The sequence below is a fragment of the Poromitra crassiceps genome (assembly GCF_964638095.1).
Source record: "Poromitra crassiceps genome assembly, chromosome: 15".
In the NCBI taxonomy this organism is placed as follows: Eukaryota; Metazoa; Chordata; class Actinopteri; order Beryciformes; family Melamphaidae; genus Poromitra; species Poromitra crassiceps.
The window spans coordinates 41,494,492-41,514,491 of record NC_139634.1 but is presented as its reverse complement, the minus strand read 5'-3'; the positions used below and the strand labels follow the sequence as shown (position 1 = coordinate 41,514,491).

The window sequence follows — 20,000 nt, the reverse complement described above, 5'->3', positions numbered from 1 at the left end:
TAAGTATCTCGGCATCTGGCTGGACAAGAACCTGGATTTCAAACACCATATCGATGTCCTAGTCAAGAAACTCAAATTCACAATTGGTTTCTTTTACAGAGTAAAAGCGTGTTTTTCTCCCTCCTCCCGCCAACAGCTGGTTACGGCCTTATTTCTGTCACAGCTGGACTATGGTGACATAGTTTATAGATTTGCTTGTCCCACTGCCCTGGCTAAGCTTGACCCTCTCTACCATGCTGCTCTGAGATTTATTACTAACTCAGCTTATAGGACGCACCACTGCACGCTCTACTCTTTGGTTGCTTGGTCCTCACTTGCTACACGCAGGTTGCAACACTGGTACATCTTTATTTATAAGGCTATTCTCGGCAAGCTTCCACCCTACATCTGCTCTAAGTTCGTACTGATTCAGAGTTCTGTGAATCTCAGATCCAGCGCTTGGGTGCGCTTTAGAGTGCCACCCGCGCGGACTGATGTAAGCAGGAGATCTCTTTTTTACTTTGGCCCTTGGTCTTGGAATGACCTTCAAACCCGCCTTAAACTTGCCTCTCTGGTCTCTTTATATAGTTTTAAACAAAAACTAGCTGAGGTCCTTGCCACCTGCTGTTCCTGCTTTGAGGTGTAGCACTCTTCTTCTTGACTTTTTACTAGCTGTCTCTCATGTTGATGAGGCATGCTTTTGATTGTACTGTTTTATTGCATTGGTCTTTTAGATCATTTCTATTTGTCTTAAATTTTCTCCATTTTGAGTTGATGGTGGTCAAATGACAGAAATTTTTTGTATATGTATTTGTACTTGTGTATTTTGTACGACGTGAAACGTGCTTTCGCCTTCTTGGCCAGATCACCCTTGTAAAAGAGACCTTGGTCTCAATGGGTTTTTATTTTCTGGTTAAATAAAGGTTTGAATGAATGACGCCATTTATAAAAGGGCCAATCCCGCTCCTCCGCCTCCCTGACACGAAGGCTGATAACGGATCAGATACGCTGCTGGAATACTAACGGGCCCGGTCGATTGCCGTGGCGGTTTGCGCCCGGCATTTTCTCATTGGCCCCTGAGCCCAGGCAATAAAGCGAGGAGGAGGAGGAGGAGGAGGAGGAGGAGGAGGAGGAGGGTGAAAAGTTTGTCAGCTGAAGGCAGCTATAACTCTGAGAGGAGCCTTGGACGGGACGTCTCGGAGGGCAGAGAAAAAAAGGCGTACAGCCCAGGAGGGAATAACAGCCCCCAACTTTGAGGATAAACAAGGCTAGGTGGAAACCTAGCATATGGCTGTTGTTCTAGCAGGCAGTGGCGTTGTGAGACATTCTGCTAAACATATCATTAGAGATTTTCCTTTTCTGTGTTTTGTGCTGCAGATCTGCAGCACAAAAAACAGAAAAGGAAAATCTGAAAATGAGAAGCTCTGTTTCTGACTGTGAAACAGCCAATGAGAAGCTCTGTTTCTCACTGTGAAACAGCCAATGAGAAGCTCTGTTTCTCACTGTGAAACAGCCAATGAGAAGCTCTGTTTCTCACTGTGAAACAGCCAATGAGAAGCTCTGTTTCTCACTGTGAAACAGCCAATGAGAAGCTCTGTTTCTAACTGTGAAACAGCCAATGAGAAGCTCCGTTTCTCACTGTGAAACAGCCAATGAGATGCTCTGTTTCTAACAGCCAATGAGAAGCTCTGTTTCTGACTGTGAAACAGCCAATGAGATGCTCTGCTTCTGACTGTGAAACAGCCAATGAGATGTTCTGTTTCTGAGTGTGAAACAGCCAATGAGAAGCTCTGTTTCTCACTGTGAAACAGCCAATGAGAAGCCCTGTTTCTGACTGTGAAACAGCCAATGATAAGCTCTGTTTCTCAATGTGAAACAGCCAATGATAAGCTCTGTTTCTCACTGTGAAACAGCCAATGAGAGGCCCTGTTTCTGACTGTGAAACAGCCAATGAAAAGCTCTGTTTCTCACTGTGAAACAGCCAATGAGAAGCTCTGTTTCTCATTGTGAAACAGCCTATGAGAAAAGGGGGGATTTATACAATAAAGCACCAAGGCACCAAGGCAACAGCTGTTTCTGTCCTCTACCTACCTTCCTTTCTATCCAGCACACATAACTTTGCCAAAGGATTTTCAGTACAAACTGTCAATCTCCCTCAAAAACACGAGAATTCTGAAATAACTTTTAAGAGATGATTTTTTTGTCATCACTCATTTCACATTTATAATGCATTGCTGGTGCAGCCACAGGGTCAAGAAACATTCTCACCACCCACTGTAGCCTACAATGTTGGCTGTTGACTAAAACATCTTGGAGCATCATCCCCAAAACTTCTGACCTGGAGACCTTCATAACATCCCACCTTGACAATTGCAACTTGTTATATTTTGGTATTACTCAGTCGTGTTTACTGTATCTCGTCTCCAGCTAGTTCAAAATGTAGCACCAAGACTTTTGACCAGGTCAAAAAGAGAGGGAGCACATTGCTGCGTTTCTTGTTGTTTTGAGGTCATGGCATAACCAAATACCCTATTGCCACGAAAGTACTGCTGTGGCGGTCGCAGTAATGGTTGGGTTTTTTCCGTGTGTTTGCACCAGTAAGAGTCCAACAAGATGTTAAATGAAAGCTGAATCCACAGATTCCAGTGGTTTTAGTCACTCTACGACCAAAACTCACTGAACTATAGGGATTGTATCGTTTCGTATTTTTCCGCTACCGGTGCTAAAATGATACTTCTAAAATGGTACCGGTGTATACATGGTGCCTGCCTACTTTTTAAAATATAAAGCGGATTTAAAGCTGATTATTTTCTATTTGAAGATTATTTCAAACAATAATGTTATGTGTTATGCCCTATAATGTTACTGAAGGTGCTAAGCAGGCTAAACAGGTTTGTGGCGCTCGAGTCGGATTCTGATCCGATCCCAAATGAAGATTTAGGCTAGCTACAAACAAACACAGACTCGCTCTCTCTCCCCCTCTGCATGTGTGTGTTAGAGTTCTCAACGGTCCTAAAAAATCGAACGCGCCCCAACCCGACCGAGACGCGGATCGAGCTCAACTCGCCCGCCATTGTCACCGACTCAGCCCGACCAAAAGAAAAGAAATGAGACCTAGGACATTATAAGAAGTGTGCAATTAATGTCGGCACAGCTCAAATCCAATGGGAACGGTGTGTGTGTGTGTGTGTGTGTGTGTGTGTGTGTGTGCGTGCGTGCGTGCATGCGTTACTGCCATAAATGTTTTTCAGCTTTCATGCTATGTTGTTATGGACGGTATATGCTTATTCCTTTTCGGTCTCTCTCTCCTGCATCTCCGCTGCGGCGCTGCTGCGTGCGTAATTACGCAGCGTAGAGAGAGCCGCGCTGAGTGATGCCAGTTTCGGAGGGCAGACATTTCCCTCAGCAGCTCGGGTATGGCACTTAAATGAGGTCCCTACTGTAAATGTGTGCGTAACCAACCCTACTGAACTAGCAGCATCAGAAAAACACGTCCTGCCGTGACAGGCAGCGGCAATAGGGTACTTTTGAAACACGTTAACATCTGTTAATTAACCCTCGACACACAGATTGAAATAAAATAGAGCAAAGATAATGTAGTTTAGGACAGTGATGACGAGATATAACATAGACCTGCTCAGCTGAGATTCTTGGGGACTCTCAGTGCCTGCAAACAAGCCAAAGGAAGCCGTCACGCGCTCGCGGCTCACCGTATGCTGTAGAGCACATTGCCGTTTTTGGAGATACGGAGCAGCTTGTTGTCGGTGGTGACCTCGTGGAAGTTGGCCCCCTTCTCGTTGGCAAAGAACAGGTCAGGCTTCCAGATGGAGTCCAACATGGAGGGGTCCAGGTCCAGAGAGTCGTCAGGGTACTCGCTGTAGGCCAGCCGCGGGTCGTTCCACTGCTGCCTCAGGAAGATATTCACTCTGTAGTCCTGGGGGGGAAACAGATGGGACAGACCATATTTGAATGTTAGGAGGGGGGGAGAGCGAGGGAGAGACAGGTTCAGCGGTCCTGCACCTGTTCTGCATCCTGGATGAACGGATGGAGAGACGAGGGGAAAACAATTCATCAGATACTTGGTGATCATCAGATCTGCTAGGAAATTGCGATTTTGCGATGGCAATAATTAATGCAAATTCAACCGACCTCTGCAATATTTGCGGGGCCTTACTTTTTTTTGCTCTAAATCCCCACGGTAAAACAGATTCCTCAACTTGAAACTTTTGTCACTTCCCGCAATTTTAGCGCAAACAAATCACATAAAACTTAACAAAGTGCACTGCAATTTTTGAGAAAAGCCGCTGCAAAATCTTGCATTTTTAATTGCAACAATCACACGCACAAAAATTGAAATTTTGGAGGGACTGGATAATGACTGGCGGCAATAAAACTGGTTTCACATAGGATGAGGTAACTAAAACCCGTTGTTTACACCTGACTACACCTGACTTAATTTTCGTGACGTTGAGCTTGTTTCTCTTTTTTCTCCTTACTCTTTAATAACTTTTAAGAGATGGAACAAAAACATGTTTTTTTTTTTGTCATTGATCGTTTCACATTTATAATGCATCACATTTATTATGCATCGCTGGTGCAGCCGCAGGGTCAAGAAACAGCCTCACCACCCGCTGTACAAGGTTGGCGGTCGACTAAAGAATCTTGGAGTCGTATTTTATTTTTATTTATTTATTTATTAGTTTATTTGTCAGGGACAATGCAAGAATCATTGTAACAAGTTACAAGAACATGAAACATATGCGATGCATATAGGATATCTAGCCAAGGCTAATTTGCAATCCCTGTCCCTGGGTAGGCTTTTCTAATAAAAAACATAATCTAAACAAAGTGCAAACATAAAAATTGTGAGACGATCATACAAAATTTACAGTAAAATTATGCTACTACATCATACAAGATTTACAGTAGAATTACACAACTACATCAGTGATCAATGGTCGCAGGTTTGATTTTGCTTCAGCCAGTGTTTCACCTTTTCATTAAAGCTTTTCAGATTAGTTTGCATTTTTATTTCTGTTGGTAGGGAATTCCATATGTGTATCCCTTTTACTGAAAAGGATGACTGACCGAAGGTAGTTTTGCGTTGGGCCACTCTACAATTGCCATTCGCTGATCCCCTTGTGGCAATTCTGTTGCTGTTTATTTTTGTGACATATGGTGAAAGTACGGCTGGGACGAGATTATTCACACATTTAAATTATTAGTTTTAAAGTATTTGATTCAGGACTGAAGTTTGACAAACAAATCAATCAGGTAGTAAAATTAAGCTGCATGCATCATCTCCAAAACTCACAATCAATTCTCTGGACTTCTGACCTGGGCAAAGTCATCCATGCCTTCATATCATCCCACCTTGATTATTGCAACTCGTTATATTTTGGTACCACTCAGTCTTGTTGATCTTGTCTCCAACTAGTTCAAAATGATGCAGCAAGAGTCAAAAAAGATCACCAGATACTTAGTTATAAGAATAATGTAATTATTGAGAATGAAGCTGGTTTCACATTAGGATGCGATAACTAAAATCCACAAATATTTACAATGGCTTCTACAGGACATCATTTCTGCTGCATTGAGCTTGTTTCTCTTGCATCCATAGTTCAGTTGAGTTGAGTTTCTGCATTGCGTGTTGTGACAAAACTCTCACACGTCCAATAGAAACAACACAAGAGAAGTAGGCCAGGAAGGGAAAGAAAAGAAGATTGAGGAAAAATAGTTTCTCTCATCAGAATTTCCCAAATTATAAAACACGAGTCTAAAGTTGGACTGGGGAAAGCTCTCCACTGGAAGGAGGTTTCTCAGAGCCGTGTAGATAGAAGAGTCCCGACATCTCCATTCACTCCAATGGACCAGTTTTTTACTCTCAAGAGTTCCAGGAAGTAAGGCCCTGGATTAAGCAGCACTGTCGAGTTGCAGCAACATAGACAGTTTGTGTTGTACTCTGAAAGGGTTTTTCATCCCTTGAATCAAATTGTACATTATCAGTTTTATTTTAGCATGCAAAAGTAGCGCGAGACCCATTCCTGGCTGTTCATTGGCTAATGAGTCTCGCATTTTGGTCCTCCGCTGACGCCACTCTCTCTCTAGAGGACACTAAGGTTTCTATACTCCAGTGGTCAGACCAGGTGCTTTAAAAATGCAGGGGAGACGAGCGAGCTATGACCACTGGATGTTCCAGTTTTTATGACTGGAAAAACTCTGACACTTTTGCTCTTCCTACACACACCTACACTATCACTCTCTTCACTTACAATAACCCTAAGTTGAATACAAGTTTTCTATAGTACTGGAGACTGGGTAATTGTTTTTTCTCTCTCCATTCCCGGCCATTACAGAGTGAAGATCACACACTAATAAACCTCTCAACCTTACTAGCCTAGCCTGTTTTGTTGACTTTTATCATCATCATCATCATATCCCAACTTCTCATGCAATTGCATTCGGGCGCTGGTGATTTAATCACATTTCATGATTCGATGTGAGTGTGTTTCACATAAAGCAGAAGACTTTCGCTTTAACTCCATGAGTGACCTTGTGATGCCCTAAAACCACGACAGCTACTCATCTGTGTTTACTGATCAGAATCAAACATTCTCATTCCAAATGAGACATGCAGTCATTTTGATCAGTCAGCCTTGAGAGGCTGCGTGCGCCTCAAGCGGCTGGGATCATCGATATTCTAATCTGAGCAAACTGGAGGTTAAATCCAGACTCAGCTGTGGAAATGGCCTCCCGCCGGCCTCCACTGTGAGGCTGAGAGGAGATCAATAACTGCCCTGCACGTCACCTCCACTGTGAGGCTGAGAGGAGATCAATAACTGCCCTGCACGTCACCTCCACTGTGAGGCTGAGAGGAGATCAATAACTGCCCTGCACGTCACCTCCACTGTGAGGCTGAGAGGAGATCAATAACTGCCCTGCACGTCACAGGACTGGGCTGTGTGCTGCATAGACTGTCAAAAGACGGATGGATGGGATACTGCAGCCTGCTACAGTGACGATTTCCGCTAAAGACAGGGTGTAAATGAGGTCTTTTCAAGTCAACTTGCATCTCAGGGCTTGTGGAGACTTGGATTGCACCAGGTGAGTGTGATGTCACCAATTGGTTTGTGGACTCCCGTTTTGAAGCCTCCAGTTTGGCATTTTGACCGCTGTCATCTTGGTTCTCGTGCAGCTAGCGCGGGACCAGGGGTTTCCCACAGAGCACCAGCGCCGCCTGCTATTGGTCCGTGATCTGTGAGCTGCGTGATCAATGGACAGGTGACCTGTCAATCATGCCCCAAAACACAGTGTTTTATCCCCTATTTTACTCGAAATGTGCTCCAAGAAAGATCCTGTAGTCTGCAGGTGCTCCAAGAAAGATCCTGTAGTCTGCAGGTGCTCCAAGAAAGATCCTGTAGTCTGCTATAGTGAAGATGTCAGCTAAAAACAGGGTGTAAATGAAATCTTTTCAAGTCAACTTGTATCTCTTGCATCTTTTTTTTTAAGTTGGTCACCATCCACTTACATTTTTTAGGATAATTCTGCAACAGTGTTTTGCTGTGAAACTCCACGAATGCTTTGTGGACAAAAAAAAAGTCACCCGCCCTTCCATCGGCATGAGGGCAAGTAGATAGTCACAGAATTGTCATTTTTGGGTGAACTGCTGCTTTAAGCGGCACGTAGCCAAACACATCAGGGGGAGGAGCTACGGCCGCGCCAGCAGGCAGCCCCAGCGGGTGGCATCTAAAGGAGCAATCAGCCACAATGCTGAATGTGTGTGTGTGTGTGTGTGCGTGCGTGCGTGCGTGCGTGCGTGCGTGTGTGTGTGTGTGTGTGTGTGTGCGTGTGTGTGTGTGTGTGTGTGTGTATTTGGTTGGGAGGGTGGGGGGGGGGTAATGATACAGTCACATAGCAATCAGGCTGTGCGCGAGCCGCCTGGTCGTTTATCACCGTTTACTGCAGCAAACATCTCAGAGCAAACAGATGACCATGACCTTTACATGACCTTTACGCTTTCATAAATAAGTCGCCTTTTTGTTCGCCTCGAGGATTTGATAAATAACCTGAGATGGCGCCCGGAATGAAGAGTATCTGTCAACGCAAGGAGGGAACAGAGAGGAGAGATAGCAGCCGGATGGAGAGGAGAGGAGAGAAGGAGGGGAGAGGAGAGGAGAGGAGAGGAGAGGAGAGGAGAGGAGAGGAGAGGAGAGGAGAGGAGGGGAGAGGGGAGGAGTCTCCTACTGCAGGGGTTCCCAACCTTTTTTGTGCCAAGGACCGGTAGATACATGGAAAAAAAGTCGCAGACCGGTTGTCAATTTAAATGGTTTTAGTTACCGGTTACCGGTTTTAGTTATGGTTTTTAGCCCGGTACCGGTCCGCGGCCCGGTGGTTGGGGACCACTGCCCTACTGTATAAGCTAGAGTGAAGATACTGGTGTCATGTGAAAGACTTAAGGCATCCAGTGGTACCAACCATGTTAGCTTGTTGGGAAGGGGGCTGAATAACGCTTCAAATATAGGCTCAATTTTGGCAAGGGAGAAACTGGTATGACTATTTTCATAGGGGTGCCTTAACCTCTCACCTCAAGATACTGTATCTGAATGAGAATAGGTTCCATGGGTACCCACGAGCCCCCCCTTTACAGACATGCCCACTTTATCCTAATCCCATAGAGCAGGGGTCCCCATGCTCTATGGGAACTTTGAAATCTGAGAATCCTCCGGGCCCACCCAATCCTTTAATCACAACTCTGATCAACACATGAGAATAAGATGATGTAATTCCCTATATGTTTTTTATATTATATATTTTTTATTTCATTAACAGAGCATGTGAACTTGGGCATAAGGGAAATTAATAATCCATCCACATAACATAACAAACCATTTTGGGCAAAATACCCATAAACATATTGCCAACATTTTCTCCCCCCTTAGGGGACATTCACACCAAAAGTGTTTTTTTCAGTCCGAACGCTATGAAAATCATGTCGAGGGCACTTCCATTGTGCACAAAACACAGCGCACGGAGTGTTTTTTTTGCGCTCCGTTTGTTTTCCCCTGTAGTCGCGTGCAGTACGGATCAGAACACAACGACCACACGGACGGTAGCCAGCTAGTTTTGTCTGTTTGATGTTGTTCACTGTCAACACGAAAGCCAGATTATTGCCAATTCTGGCAGCAGCGGAGGTCGAGAATACCTCGGGAGGAGAGAAGGTAGGAGGAGTGGAAAACACGAGCAGCGCGCTTTTCCTCTAATGTTCAACTTTTTTCAGCTTTAAAACGCCCACAGCGCTCCTCCAATAACAACAGACGCCACCAGCGCTGAAACGCCAGGTGCGTTCATTAAAAGAGGAGCACGTTTAGCGCGTCCTTACATAGAGAATGAATTGCAGAAAGACGCTGGCAGCTCCAAAAACGCTTTTCGTCTGAATGGCCCCTTACGCATCAATTTGCATTCATAACACATTTGTTGAGACAAAATGTGATGAGCAACAACATAATAAATCAATCCACAAGCTGTTAATGCTATTTAGGCTGTGAAAAATCCTATATCTGTAAAGGAGAGACTTGTGGGACCCATTGGACCAATTCTCATTCAGATCAATTGAGCTGAGAGGTCAAGGAACCCCATTGAAATAGTTTTCCCTCACCCAAATTTGACCTATGTTTGGAGCATTATTTGTCCCCCTTACCGACAAGCTAGCATACATCCTTGGTACCAATGGATGCTTCAGGTCTTCTAGTTTCTTCTGATAACAGGATCTCCACTGTAGCTTTAAAAATGACCCTGCTACAGCCAATTGATTGTGCGCGAAAATCAGGAGTGTGGCAGACCACTCGCGGCCCACCTGCAGTACCTCAACGAGGTACTGCAGGTAGTGTAAATGCATGATTTTTGCATATTCTATTTGAATATTTCTCCCTACTGGGGTCTCTAAACTGTAGTGGAATTGCATAAATTGGTTATGACTGGAAAGCTGAGCCCAAGTGTAATTCCTGACTGATGTATCGGAGGAAGCACATGCTTCCTCCGATACATGTGCCGTCGCTATCCGCTTCTTTTCACCAGCAGGGTAACGCGTGGGATGATCTATTGATCTATGATGAGCTATTCCCCCAGTTCCCCTCCCCCCGATCAGGCCCCCCCAATCAACGAGAGGAGGCACTAGTGCAGTGACCAAGACTCACACTCCACCGGCTTCCCACCCACAGACTTGGCCAATTGTATCTGACCATGCCGTCTGACCTACCCAGATGCCCCAGGCTACTAGCGTGAAGTGCAAACACGACATTCCCCAGCACCACCAAGCCGTGTGCAATAGTGCTGCACACGCACAACTGCACAACATCAACAACAACACTAAGAGGAAGAGCAGCCATCTTCTAACTCCACGCCTGTCATCATCACATCCTGCCCGCTCCCCGGGTGCCGCCGCTCACGTAGGCAGGTAGCAGGCTATGATGGCAGCACATCTGCTCTGCTCAGGCTACACCGCATTGAGAGAGAGAGGGGGGGGGGGATGGAGGGCGAGAGAAAGAGAGAGATAGGAAGGGGAGAGAGAGAGAGAGAGGAGGGCGAGAGAAAGAGAGAGATAGGAAGGGGAGAGAGAGAGAGAGAGGAGGGTGAGAGAAAGAGAGATAGGAAGGGGAGAGAGAGAGAGAGGAGGGTGAGAGAAAGAGAGATAGGAAGGGGAGAGAGAGAGAGAGAGAGCAGGGTGAGAGAAAGAGAGATAGGAAGGGGAGAGAGAGAGAGAGAGAGGAGGGTGAGAGAAAGAGAGATAGGAAGGGGAGAGAGAGAGAGAGAGAGGAGGGTGAGAGAAAGTGAGATAGGAAGGGGAGAGAGAGATAGGTGGAGGGGGAGGTGAAGAGGGAGACTTCCAGCAGGCAGCATGGAATGTCAAATCAATTGTCTCAGACGCAATCTCAGACGCAATCTTCTCTCTGGTTCCCGAGGTGATTTGAATAAACAAGAGGTTTGATCATTCCATAATTAAGCAGCGATGCAACTAAAGCTAATTTGTTACCATTTTTAAGTCAAAGAAAATAATCCATCTGTCAATTATCAGCCGGTAATCACAAATAATTTGACATTTGTTTTATTTATTTATTTATTTAGTTAGTTATGTAGAAAACCTTCGATTTCTCTCGTCTCAGTGGTCTCTGGTATAAAGCATCACAGACAAGCTGTTTGGTGAACATGAGCGAGCTGTGTGATGCATGCTGGGTATTGAAGTCTTTAAAATGTGTACGCAAAATGTATACTCTACTTACCATTTCAGCCTTGAAAACTCTCTCAAATGGAATGTCCATATCGACTACCTGTGTGGTAAACTGGGCCAGAGGCTCCACTTTCTTAGAAGGCTCAGACTGTACGGTGTTAGCACCAAGATCATGGAGACCTTTTATAATGCCGTGCTGGAAAGCCTCATCAGGTACGGTATGGCAGCATGGTATGGAACACTTCCCGTACAGCTCAAAACGAGACTTGCAAAAATTGTAAATACAGCAATGAAAGTGATTGGGAAGAGAGACTTTGCACCTCTCCAAACAATCTTCGAAAAAAAGGTCATCAGCCTAGCACTCAAAATCCTAGATGACCCATCTCACCTTTTATTCTGTGATTATGACCTGCTGCCCTCGGGCAGACGATACAGAGCGTATAGATGTAAGAGTAACCGCTTCAAGCTCTCTTTCCTACCCACTTCTGTGTTACTGTTGAACAAACAGGCGGCACTGCCCCTTCCCCAAAGAGGGTGTTCCCCACAAGAACAGTGGTAAGGACCCAGTCGTAGGAGGCTGTCCACTGCTGCTGTAACCTCTTTTAAAAACCAGGTCATATGCAGGTCGATTTCTTCTCACTTTTTTTTTATTTTTTATATTTTATTATTTTATCTTATTTTATTTATTTTACTATTTTTACTAATTTTTATTTTATTTTATTCTCTTAGCTTTTTATTTTATTCTCTTACTCCTTATTAAGAACTCTCTACAAACAGAGGCAAATCTTGCCTGTCTTAGTATTAGTAGAGCTGAATTATTTTAAAACAAAGCAGAACTCTCTACTAATCTGGATTGCCTGTCCTAGTATTAGTAGAGCTGAATTATTTTTTAAACAAAGCAGAACTCTCTATTGTACTGTCTTATACTGAGTTCTGGTTTTATTTAGTTGAGTGCCCTATTGCTCTTGAGGTGAGGTTTGTACCTCCAAAAATTGTATTTATTTTATCTTCAATTCTTTTACTTTATCATAATGGGAAATTGCAATGAGGGTTGTGCAATAAACCCACAATGACTGTGCAATATGCTTAGAATGTCATTAGGATGAAGTGTTAAACCAAATTGAACTAACCAGTGTTTGCTGTCTTTTATTTCTATATTACACCGCTGGCACAATTTCCCAGTGGAAAGCGCATGTTGGCAAGGGACCACACTGTATGCTCGATGTGTTTTTTTTCCCTGTCTGTTGTATGTATTGTGTCAAAACCTCTATACTGTGATATGTGGCTGTTGTACGGCACTATTTGCCCAAGACAAATTTCCCCTCGGGGACAATAAAGTTCATCTCATCTCATCTCATCTATCAATGTTTAAAAATGCATAGAGCAGTTTTAAATAGCATTTTGTAATCGCTAATAGTGAACTACTGAGAATTATTATAGTGTTACCATTGTTTGTTTTCAATTATTTTTGCTCCATTCCAAAATAGTTGCAGTTTGCCTACATTATTGTTCCCGCAGACAGTGGATGCATCCATTCTGTCAGACAGTTCAGTTAGTGATATTATAAATATTTATACATTTGTATTAAAATATTTAGACTGTAGCCATGCCAAAAACAAAATAACCATATTCAATGTTTTCCTCCGAGTCTAGGCCCTTAGGGAGATATTAGGGCACTTGTGCAAAAGCTCCAAATTCGGCTCAGATGTAGCCCAGGGTATGCTAACTTGATTTAGCCAGAGCGCCCGAGCCTGCGACCCTCGCTGTCAGGTGGAAAGAAGCGCCAGGTGACTGCACATGACAGACACACAGACACACACACACAGACGGACACACAGACTGTTTTAAATGTAAAATGTAATGAGAAATCCTGTCAGCTGATTGGTTAACTCTCCCCTGGGCCTCGACCCTTTAAAAACAATTAGTGTATTGAGGCCCAGGTGGGGCGGGGCGTCTCACTGTCCTCCTCAGGGCTTTTAGGACTTAAAAGATTTATCGACACACACACACACTCACACACAAACACACACACACACACACACACGCGCGCGCGCGCACACGCGCACACACACACACACACAGATGGACTGACACGCTTGTCGACTGGGAGTTTCTGGAATTAAATTACAAATGGGAAAACGTGCAAGAGGTAATTCAGAGCAGGATGCATGGGATGTACAGTATGGCTAACCCTTTATTTGACAGTTCACAAGGTCACAACGTATTTCTATTTCTAATTAAACGTTCACATCGCTGGGTTTGACCAAGTAAAACTCTTTGTAGAAAGATTTGACCAAACGTCACTGGAAAGATTAATGGGGGAATACACTTAGGTCCCTGTCCTCCATTTCTCTCTCCCTCCTGATTTGCACGCTTTTCTCTTTGACGTTTTTAGCTGCGACCAGCAGCTCCATAAGTCACTCTGTGGCCAGCAGGGGGCAGCAGCTCTATAAGTTACTCTGTTGACCAGCAGCTCTATAAGTCACTCTGTGGCCAGCAGGGGGCAACAGCTCTATATTTTGATTGATTGATTGATTTTCTTTATTTAAGTGTCATGCTTCGAATGAAGCCCAGCCCACATGGGCTTACAGCACACTTTTACTGTTCATCATTTAAACAAACAATGATCAAAACATAAAACCAACAGAAAACACCCAAAATACATACAGTAAAGTTGTACAGCATGAAAACCACCACCTGAACCTACTTAAAGAGCTGTGCTTGCCTTCTATTCCAGGCCCTAGAGATAAAGTTAGCAGTCTTAAATACCTCAGTCTTAAACAACCACTCCAACTTCTGGCCATCATCTGCCCAGAAGTCACTCTGTTGACCAGCAGCTCTATAAGTCACTCTGTTGACCAGCAGCTCTATAAGTCACTCTGTGGCCAGCAGGGGGCAGCAGCTCTATAAGTTACTCTGTTGACCAGCAGCTCTATAAGTCACTCTGTGGCCAGCAGGGGGCAGCAGCTCTATACGTCACTCTGTTGAGTGACTTCGCGTTTGAGAGCAGCGCTTCCTGGTCTCACACTAGCCGTCCCAGTCCCCCCCCCCCCCCCCCATGCTCTGAATTTCTGACCGACATTCATTTCAGAATGAATTTATGAACACACCCATAGCGAAACAATCGTCTCATTAACCCATGTTCTATAATTTCGTTAACTCAGTGTGTCTGAAAGTAACGTTAACGTTACGAGCTGCCAGGCAGCGGAAAACTCATTTCCCCACCTGACCGTGCAGACTACAGCGACGTATGCCGGCATACCTGGCGACGCGATCCAATACAAAATGAAACTTTAGACATATTGCTCCTCGTGTTTCAAGCAACAAGCTGCGTCTTCCACATCGATTCTACTGAACAATATCCACACTTTAAAATGTGTAACGTAATTCAAGCAGATATGGAAGTGTGGGAAGCACTGTTAGTACCGCACACTGTAAAATAATGGTCACGCGTACATGCCGTCTGAAACACTGTTAGGGCTTTCACACCGGCAGGGCTCCGTGCCGGTTCCGGTTCCAGAACCCTAATCTGAACTGGCCGGCGCGTTCAAACCGAAAAAATAATTGGTTCGGAACCTGAAAAGTTGGTTCTCAGCAGAACCAAAAAATAGTTGGTTTTCCTTGGGAACCATGACATCATCAGTGGGCGTGTCTCATTCTAGGCTGTGAAAACGAGCAGGAAGGAGAACAAGGCAGTGACAACACAGAGAAAAATAATTTGCAGTGGTCTCCTGAGGAAACCAAATGTTTAGTGTCGATTTGGGCATCTACCGAATCTCAAGAAAAGCTAGAAAGCAGTACAAGAAAGAGCAAGTCATATGCCGAACTTGCAGAAGAGAGGGCCAAGGCTGGGTTCACTCGAACGCCAGACCAAATAATTAATAAACTTAAAAAAATAAAAAATAAACTGAAGAAGCACTACCGAATAATGTCCTCCCACTTTGGTTCCGCTTAAACTGGTGTGAACACGGGCTGGTTCGCCAGAAAGCACCAAGGTTCTGAGACTCCAGAACGGAGCCAGAGCCAGAACCAGAACCGTGTCTGTCTGAAAGCGCTATGAATGGAGCGCTGGACTAAAAGGCACGCACCAGCTGTCTTAATACGGGACATTCACACCAAAAGCATTTTTTTCAGACAGAACGCTATGAAAATCATGTCGAGGGCACTTCCATTGTGCACAAAACACAGCGCACGGAGCGTTTTTTTTGCGCTCCGTTTGTTTTCCCCTGTAGTCGCGTGCAGTACGGATCAGAACACAATGACCACAAGGACGGTAGCCAGCTAGTTTTGTCTGTTTGATGTTGTTCACTGTCAACACGAAAGCCAGATTATTGCCAATTCTGGCAGCAGCAGAGGTTGAAAATCCCTTGGGAGGAGAAAAGGTAAGAAGAGTGAAAAAGACAAGCAGCGCGCTTTTCCTCTAATGTTCAACTTTTTTCAGCTTAAAAACGCCCACAGCGCTCCTCCAAAAACAACAGACGCCACCAGCGCTTAAACACCAGGTGCGTTCATTAAAAGAGGAGCACGTTTAGCGCGTCCTTACATAGAGAATGAATTGCAGAAAGACGCTGGCAGCTCCAAAAACGCTTTTGGTCTGAATGTCCCCTTACACGTCTTAAAAAAACGGTTATTAACCGGTTAGGGGTGTCCGATAATTGAAAGTAAAATGAACCGACAACTGACATCCCTAGGCCAAAGGTAATGATTTCCAATGAAAGCTTTAAGGTGGTTAAATGGTTTCTATCTGCTACAGAGGCTGAGAAACAAAGGTTTTAGCTTTTCAGAAACGGCTCGTTTTTCAGCTCGTTTTCAACGCGCCTTCGGTTTTCAAATGCTTTTCTCCAGGAGCCTCAGGTCATGACAGGATGAAGGAAGCACTACATGGAAAGGAGGAAAACAAAAACACTTAACAGAGAATAAGGGAGGATATCCCCATCACACACACACACACACAGTGCTGTGTGGAAACTGCTGGCTGCTGCAGAAGTTAATCATGCCGAACAAATTCCACATTTTCCACTCTTCTCCCTCCTGCACACACACACACACACACACACACACACACACACACACACACACACACACACACACACACACACACACACAGCTCTCCCCTGTGAGAGATGGACAGAGTGTGATATCACCCAGTGGTTTGTGGACTCCCGTTCTGAACCTTCTAGTTTGCCATTTTTGCCGCTGCCATCTTGGTTCCCCTGCAGCTCCCGTGAGACCGGGGGTTTCCCAGCTGTCATCTTGGTTCCCCCGCAGCTCGCGTGAGACCGGGGGTTTCCCAGCTGTCATCTTGGTTCCCCCGCAGCTCGCGTGAGACCGGGGGTTTCCCAGCTGTCATCTTGGTTCCCCCGCAGCTCGCGTGAGACCGGGGGTTTCCCAGCTGTCATCTTGTTTCCACCCGCAGCTCGCGTGAGACCGGGGGTTTCCCAGCTGTCATCTTGGTTCCCCCGCAGCTCCCGTGAGACCGGGGGTTTCCCGGCTGTCATCTTGGTTCCCCCGCAGCTCGCGTGAGACCGGGGGTTTCCCAGCTGTCATCTTGGTTCCCCCGCAGCTCGCGTGAGACTGGGGGTTTCCCAGCTGCCATCTTGATTCCCCCGCAGCTCGCGTGAGAACGGGGGTTTCCCAGCTGTCATCTTGGTTCCCCCGCAGCTCGCGTGAGACTGGGGGTTTCCCGGCTGTCATCTTGGTTCCCCCGCAGCTCCCGTGAGACCGGGGGTTTCCCGGCTGTCATCTTGGTTCCCCCGCAGCTCGCGTGAGACTGGGGGTTTCCCAGCTGTCATCTTGGTTCCCCCGCAGCTCGCGTGAGACTGGGGGTTTCCCAGCTGCCATCTTGATTCCCCCGCAGCTCGCGTGAGAACGGGGGTTTCCCAGCTGTCATCTTGGTTCCCCCGCAGCTCGCGTGAGACTGGGGGTTTCCCAGCTGTCATCTTGGTTCCCCCGCAGCTCGCGTGAGACCGGGGGTTTCCCAGCTGCCATCTTGATTCCCTCGCAGCTCGCGTGAGAACGGGGGTTTCCCAGCTGTCATCTTGGTTCCCCCGCAGCTCGCGTGATACCGGGGGTTTCCCAGCTGCCATCTTGTTTCCACCCGCAGCTCATGTGAGACCGGGGGTTTCCCAGCTGCCATCTTGGTTCCCTTGCAGCTCGCGTGATATCCTTCATACCTTCCTGACATTAGACCCCGGTATACTGTATTTCTAAATACCTCGTTATACGGTAATATCGCCCAAGCCTACATACAGTACTATAGAGACCAAAATCTACTAATAAGAATAAGAATGAGAAGTGTCCGTCGTGTGTGTGTGTGTGTGTGTGAGCAGAATTGTATCCAGCCACAGCTATGCCGTTTTACGTGCGATCGAGCTGAAACTCTCAGGAAGTATAAAGACCACCCGAGCATCCCTCCTAAGATGTGCGCAAACCTGGTGACCAACTAACTACAAGAAAGGCCTGACCTCTGTGCTTGCCAACAATGGTTTCTCCACCAAGTACTAAGCAAATACTTATTTCACACAATCAAATATATAATGTGATTTTCTGGATTTTTTTTTTAAATATTCTGTCTCTGACTGTTAAAATACACCCACCATTAAAATTATAGACCGTTCATTTCTTTGTAAGTGGGCAAACTTACCAAATTTCATGCACTGTATCTAGATGATATTAACACGTTCACTGCCGTCGACGAGTTAACTCGTCAAAAAAAAATATATATATTTTTGACGGTGGGACGTGGATCAAACCCTTTTACATCTCCTATAAAAATATGGGAGCTATTGAATGTGTATAACCTATTTTACCGACCCATTAAGTGGCGACAGGGCTCTCCAGACGAGAGAAAGCCGAGCAAAAACAGCAGGAAAAAGCGTGAGGAAACCATTCTCATGGCGAAAACGCTTTCGCGCTGGGAGCTGGCGCACAACGGTGGGGGATTCCAAAAATAGACTCTGGGTGCAACACACTTTGAAACACGAAGCAGAAAGCCCAGAATCGCACGCAGCTTCATCCCAGCTCACAACCGAAATCCCAGAAACGAACGAGCCCAATCCAGACTCGCCCGACGAGCGGCCGCCAGCAGCCAGGCAGCACAGACAGGCAGCAGAGACTCGCCTGTGACACACGCTGCAGCCACCAGAGACACACCCACGGAGGGAGGAGTTTGAAGGAGAGGGGGGTGGGGGTGCTGTTATGGAGGAAATTACTGTTCAGAACTATTGTTTAGATGTCTGATGTCTCACTGATGCCAAAAATAAATGGTTAAAGTGACTGTTCTGCCTGTTCTATCGAATTTCACAAAAATGCATTTTTCTCAGCTTTCCTTCTCAGACGCTGAAACCATGCTGTATTCAACTGCTAATGCCTACATAACAGAACATGATAAAAACTAACTCTTTTAGACAGAGAAAGCACACATTCTATTAGTTCTTTTGAGATATTTTGTGTTCACAAAGTCCTAGCAGAAAATAATCCTCGGCTCTTGAAAGATGAGCCAGAATCCTCAAAAAAACCCTTGGCAGAAGCTACCTACTGTATTGGAAAAACTGTTGGCAGTGAATGTGTTAAGCTTCCAGACAGACCCAGTTGAGTTCTATGATGGATACTGGTGATGTCATAGACACTGTGACATCATCAGTGATGTCATAAAACCTTCCCGGCAGAGGATATAAGTAAGACCGATCTGGTAACTGCAGCCCCGCGAGAGGAACATGGTGCTCATCAAGGAATACAGAGTTGTCTTGCCACTCTCTGTGGAAGAGTATCATATAGGGAAGCTGTACTCTGTGGCTGAGGCCAGCATGAAGGAGACGGGAGGAGGAGACGGTATCGAGGTGCTTTCAAACGAGCCCTATGAGAATGACGGGGAGAAGGGCCAATACACACATAAACGCTACTATTTACAGAGTAAACTCCCGGGTTTCGTCAAGTTGTTGGCACCAAAAGGAGCATTTGTTGTCCATGAAAAGGCGTGGAAAGCCTACCCATACTCTCGCACTATTATGACCAACGAGTTCATGAAGGATGACTTCATGATCAAGATCGAGACGTGGCACAAAGCGGACATGGGGACAGCAGACAACGTGCACGGCCTGGACGCTCCCACGTGGCAGACTGTGGAGGTGGTCCACATTGATATCGCAAAGAGAGAAGAGGTGGTCACTGCCGACTACAAGCCAGAAGAAGACCCTGCTCTTTTTCACTCCACCAAGACGCCGGACAGAGGACCTCTGGGGCCTCGATGGAAGGTTGAGCTGAAGGCCGATTGTCCTCATATGTGCGCTTACAAACTGGTCACTGTCAAGTTCAAAAAGTTAGGTCTGCAGAACATCATGGAAAATTTGATCCACAGGCAAGAGAGGCGTTTTTTCACCAACTTCCACCGCCAGATCTTCTGCTGGATGGACAAGTGGATGGGTTTGACCATGGAGGACATCAGGCGGATTGAGGAGGAGACTCAGAGAGAGCTTGAGGAGATGCGTACAACAGGTCCAGTTCGAGGCATGAGTGCTGCTTACGAGACATCATCATCATGAGGAAGTGGCCCCCTGGCGTCCGCTCTTCTCCTGTCTCAACATGAACTGTTCATCCCATCCACTTCGGACTTGGAGGGTGCGCTGCTGGGGACCCGAGGGAGAGCAGTCCTGAATTTTGTGCGTGCGATTTAACTGATCAGAACCGTTTTCAAGATTCAGATCCATTCAAGATCAATATAATTAATAATAATTAAATTTCATCACATCTCATCAGTGATGTCACTCGAGCAATTGTGATGTCATTGGTGATGTCATCA

The 20,000-nt window shown here is 45.7% G+C and overlaps 1 protein-coding gene and 1 pseudogene across 3 annotated transcripts in view; one reads left to right on the top strand and one right to left on the bottom strand.

Moving 5' to 3' along the window:
• Positions 1-20,000, bottom strand: part of glra1 (glycine receptor, alpha 1) — a gene marked incomplete at both ends in the record, with an annotated part of 228,698 nt that overhangs the window by 97,024 nt on the left and 111,674 nt on the right. For both annotated transcript variants that reach the window (XM_083651477.1, XM_083651478.1), the window contains one exon: positions 3,690-3,913. In XM_083651477.1, coding sequence (XP_083507603.1) covers positions 3,690-3,913 — 224 coding nt within the window. The remainder of the gene's footprint in view (positions 1-3,689; positions 3,914-20,000) is intronic.
• Positions 18,919-19,743, top strand: LOC310790790 (phosphatidylinositol transfer protein beta isoform pseudogene; annotated as a pseudogene). The gene has a single exon. The product of its transcript is annotated as a phosphatidylinositol transfer protein beta isoform pseudogene (transcript).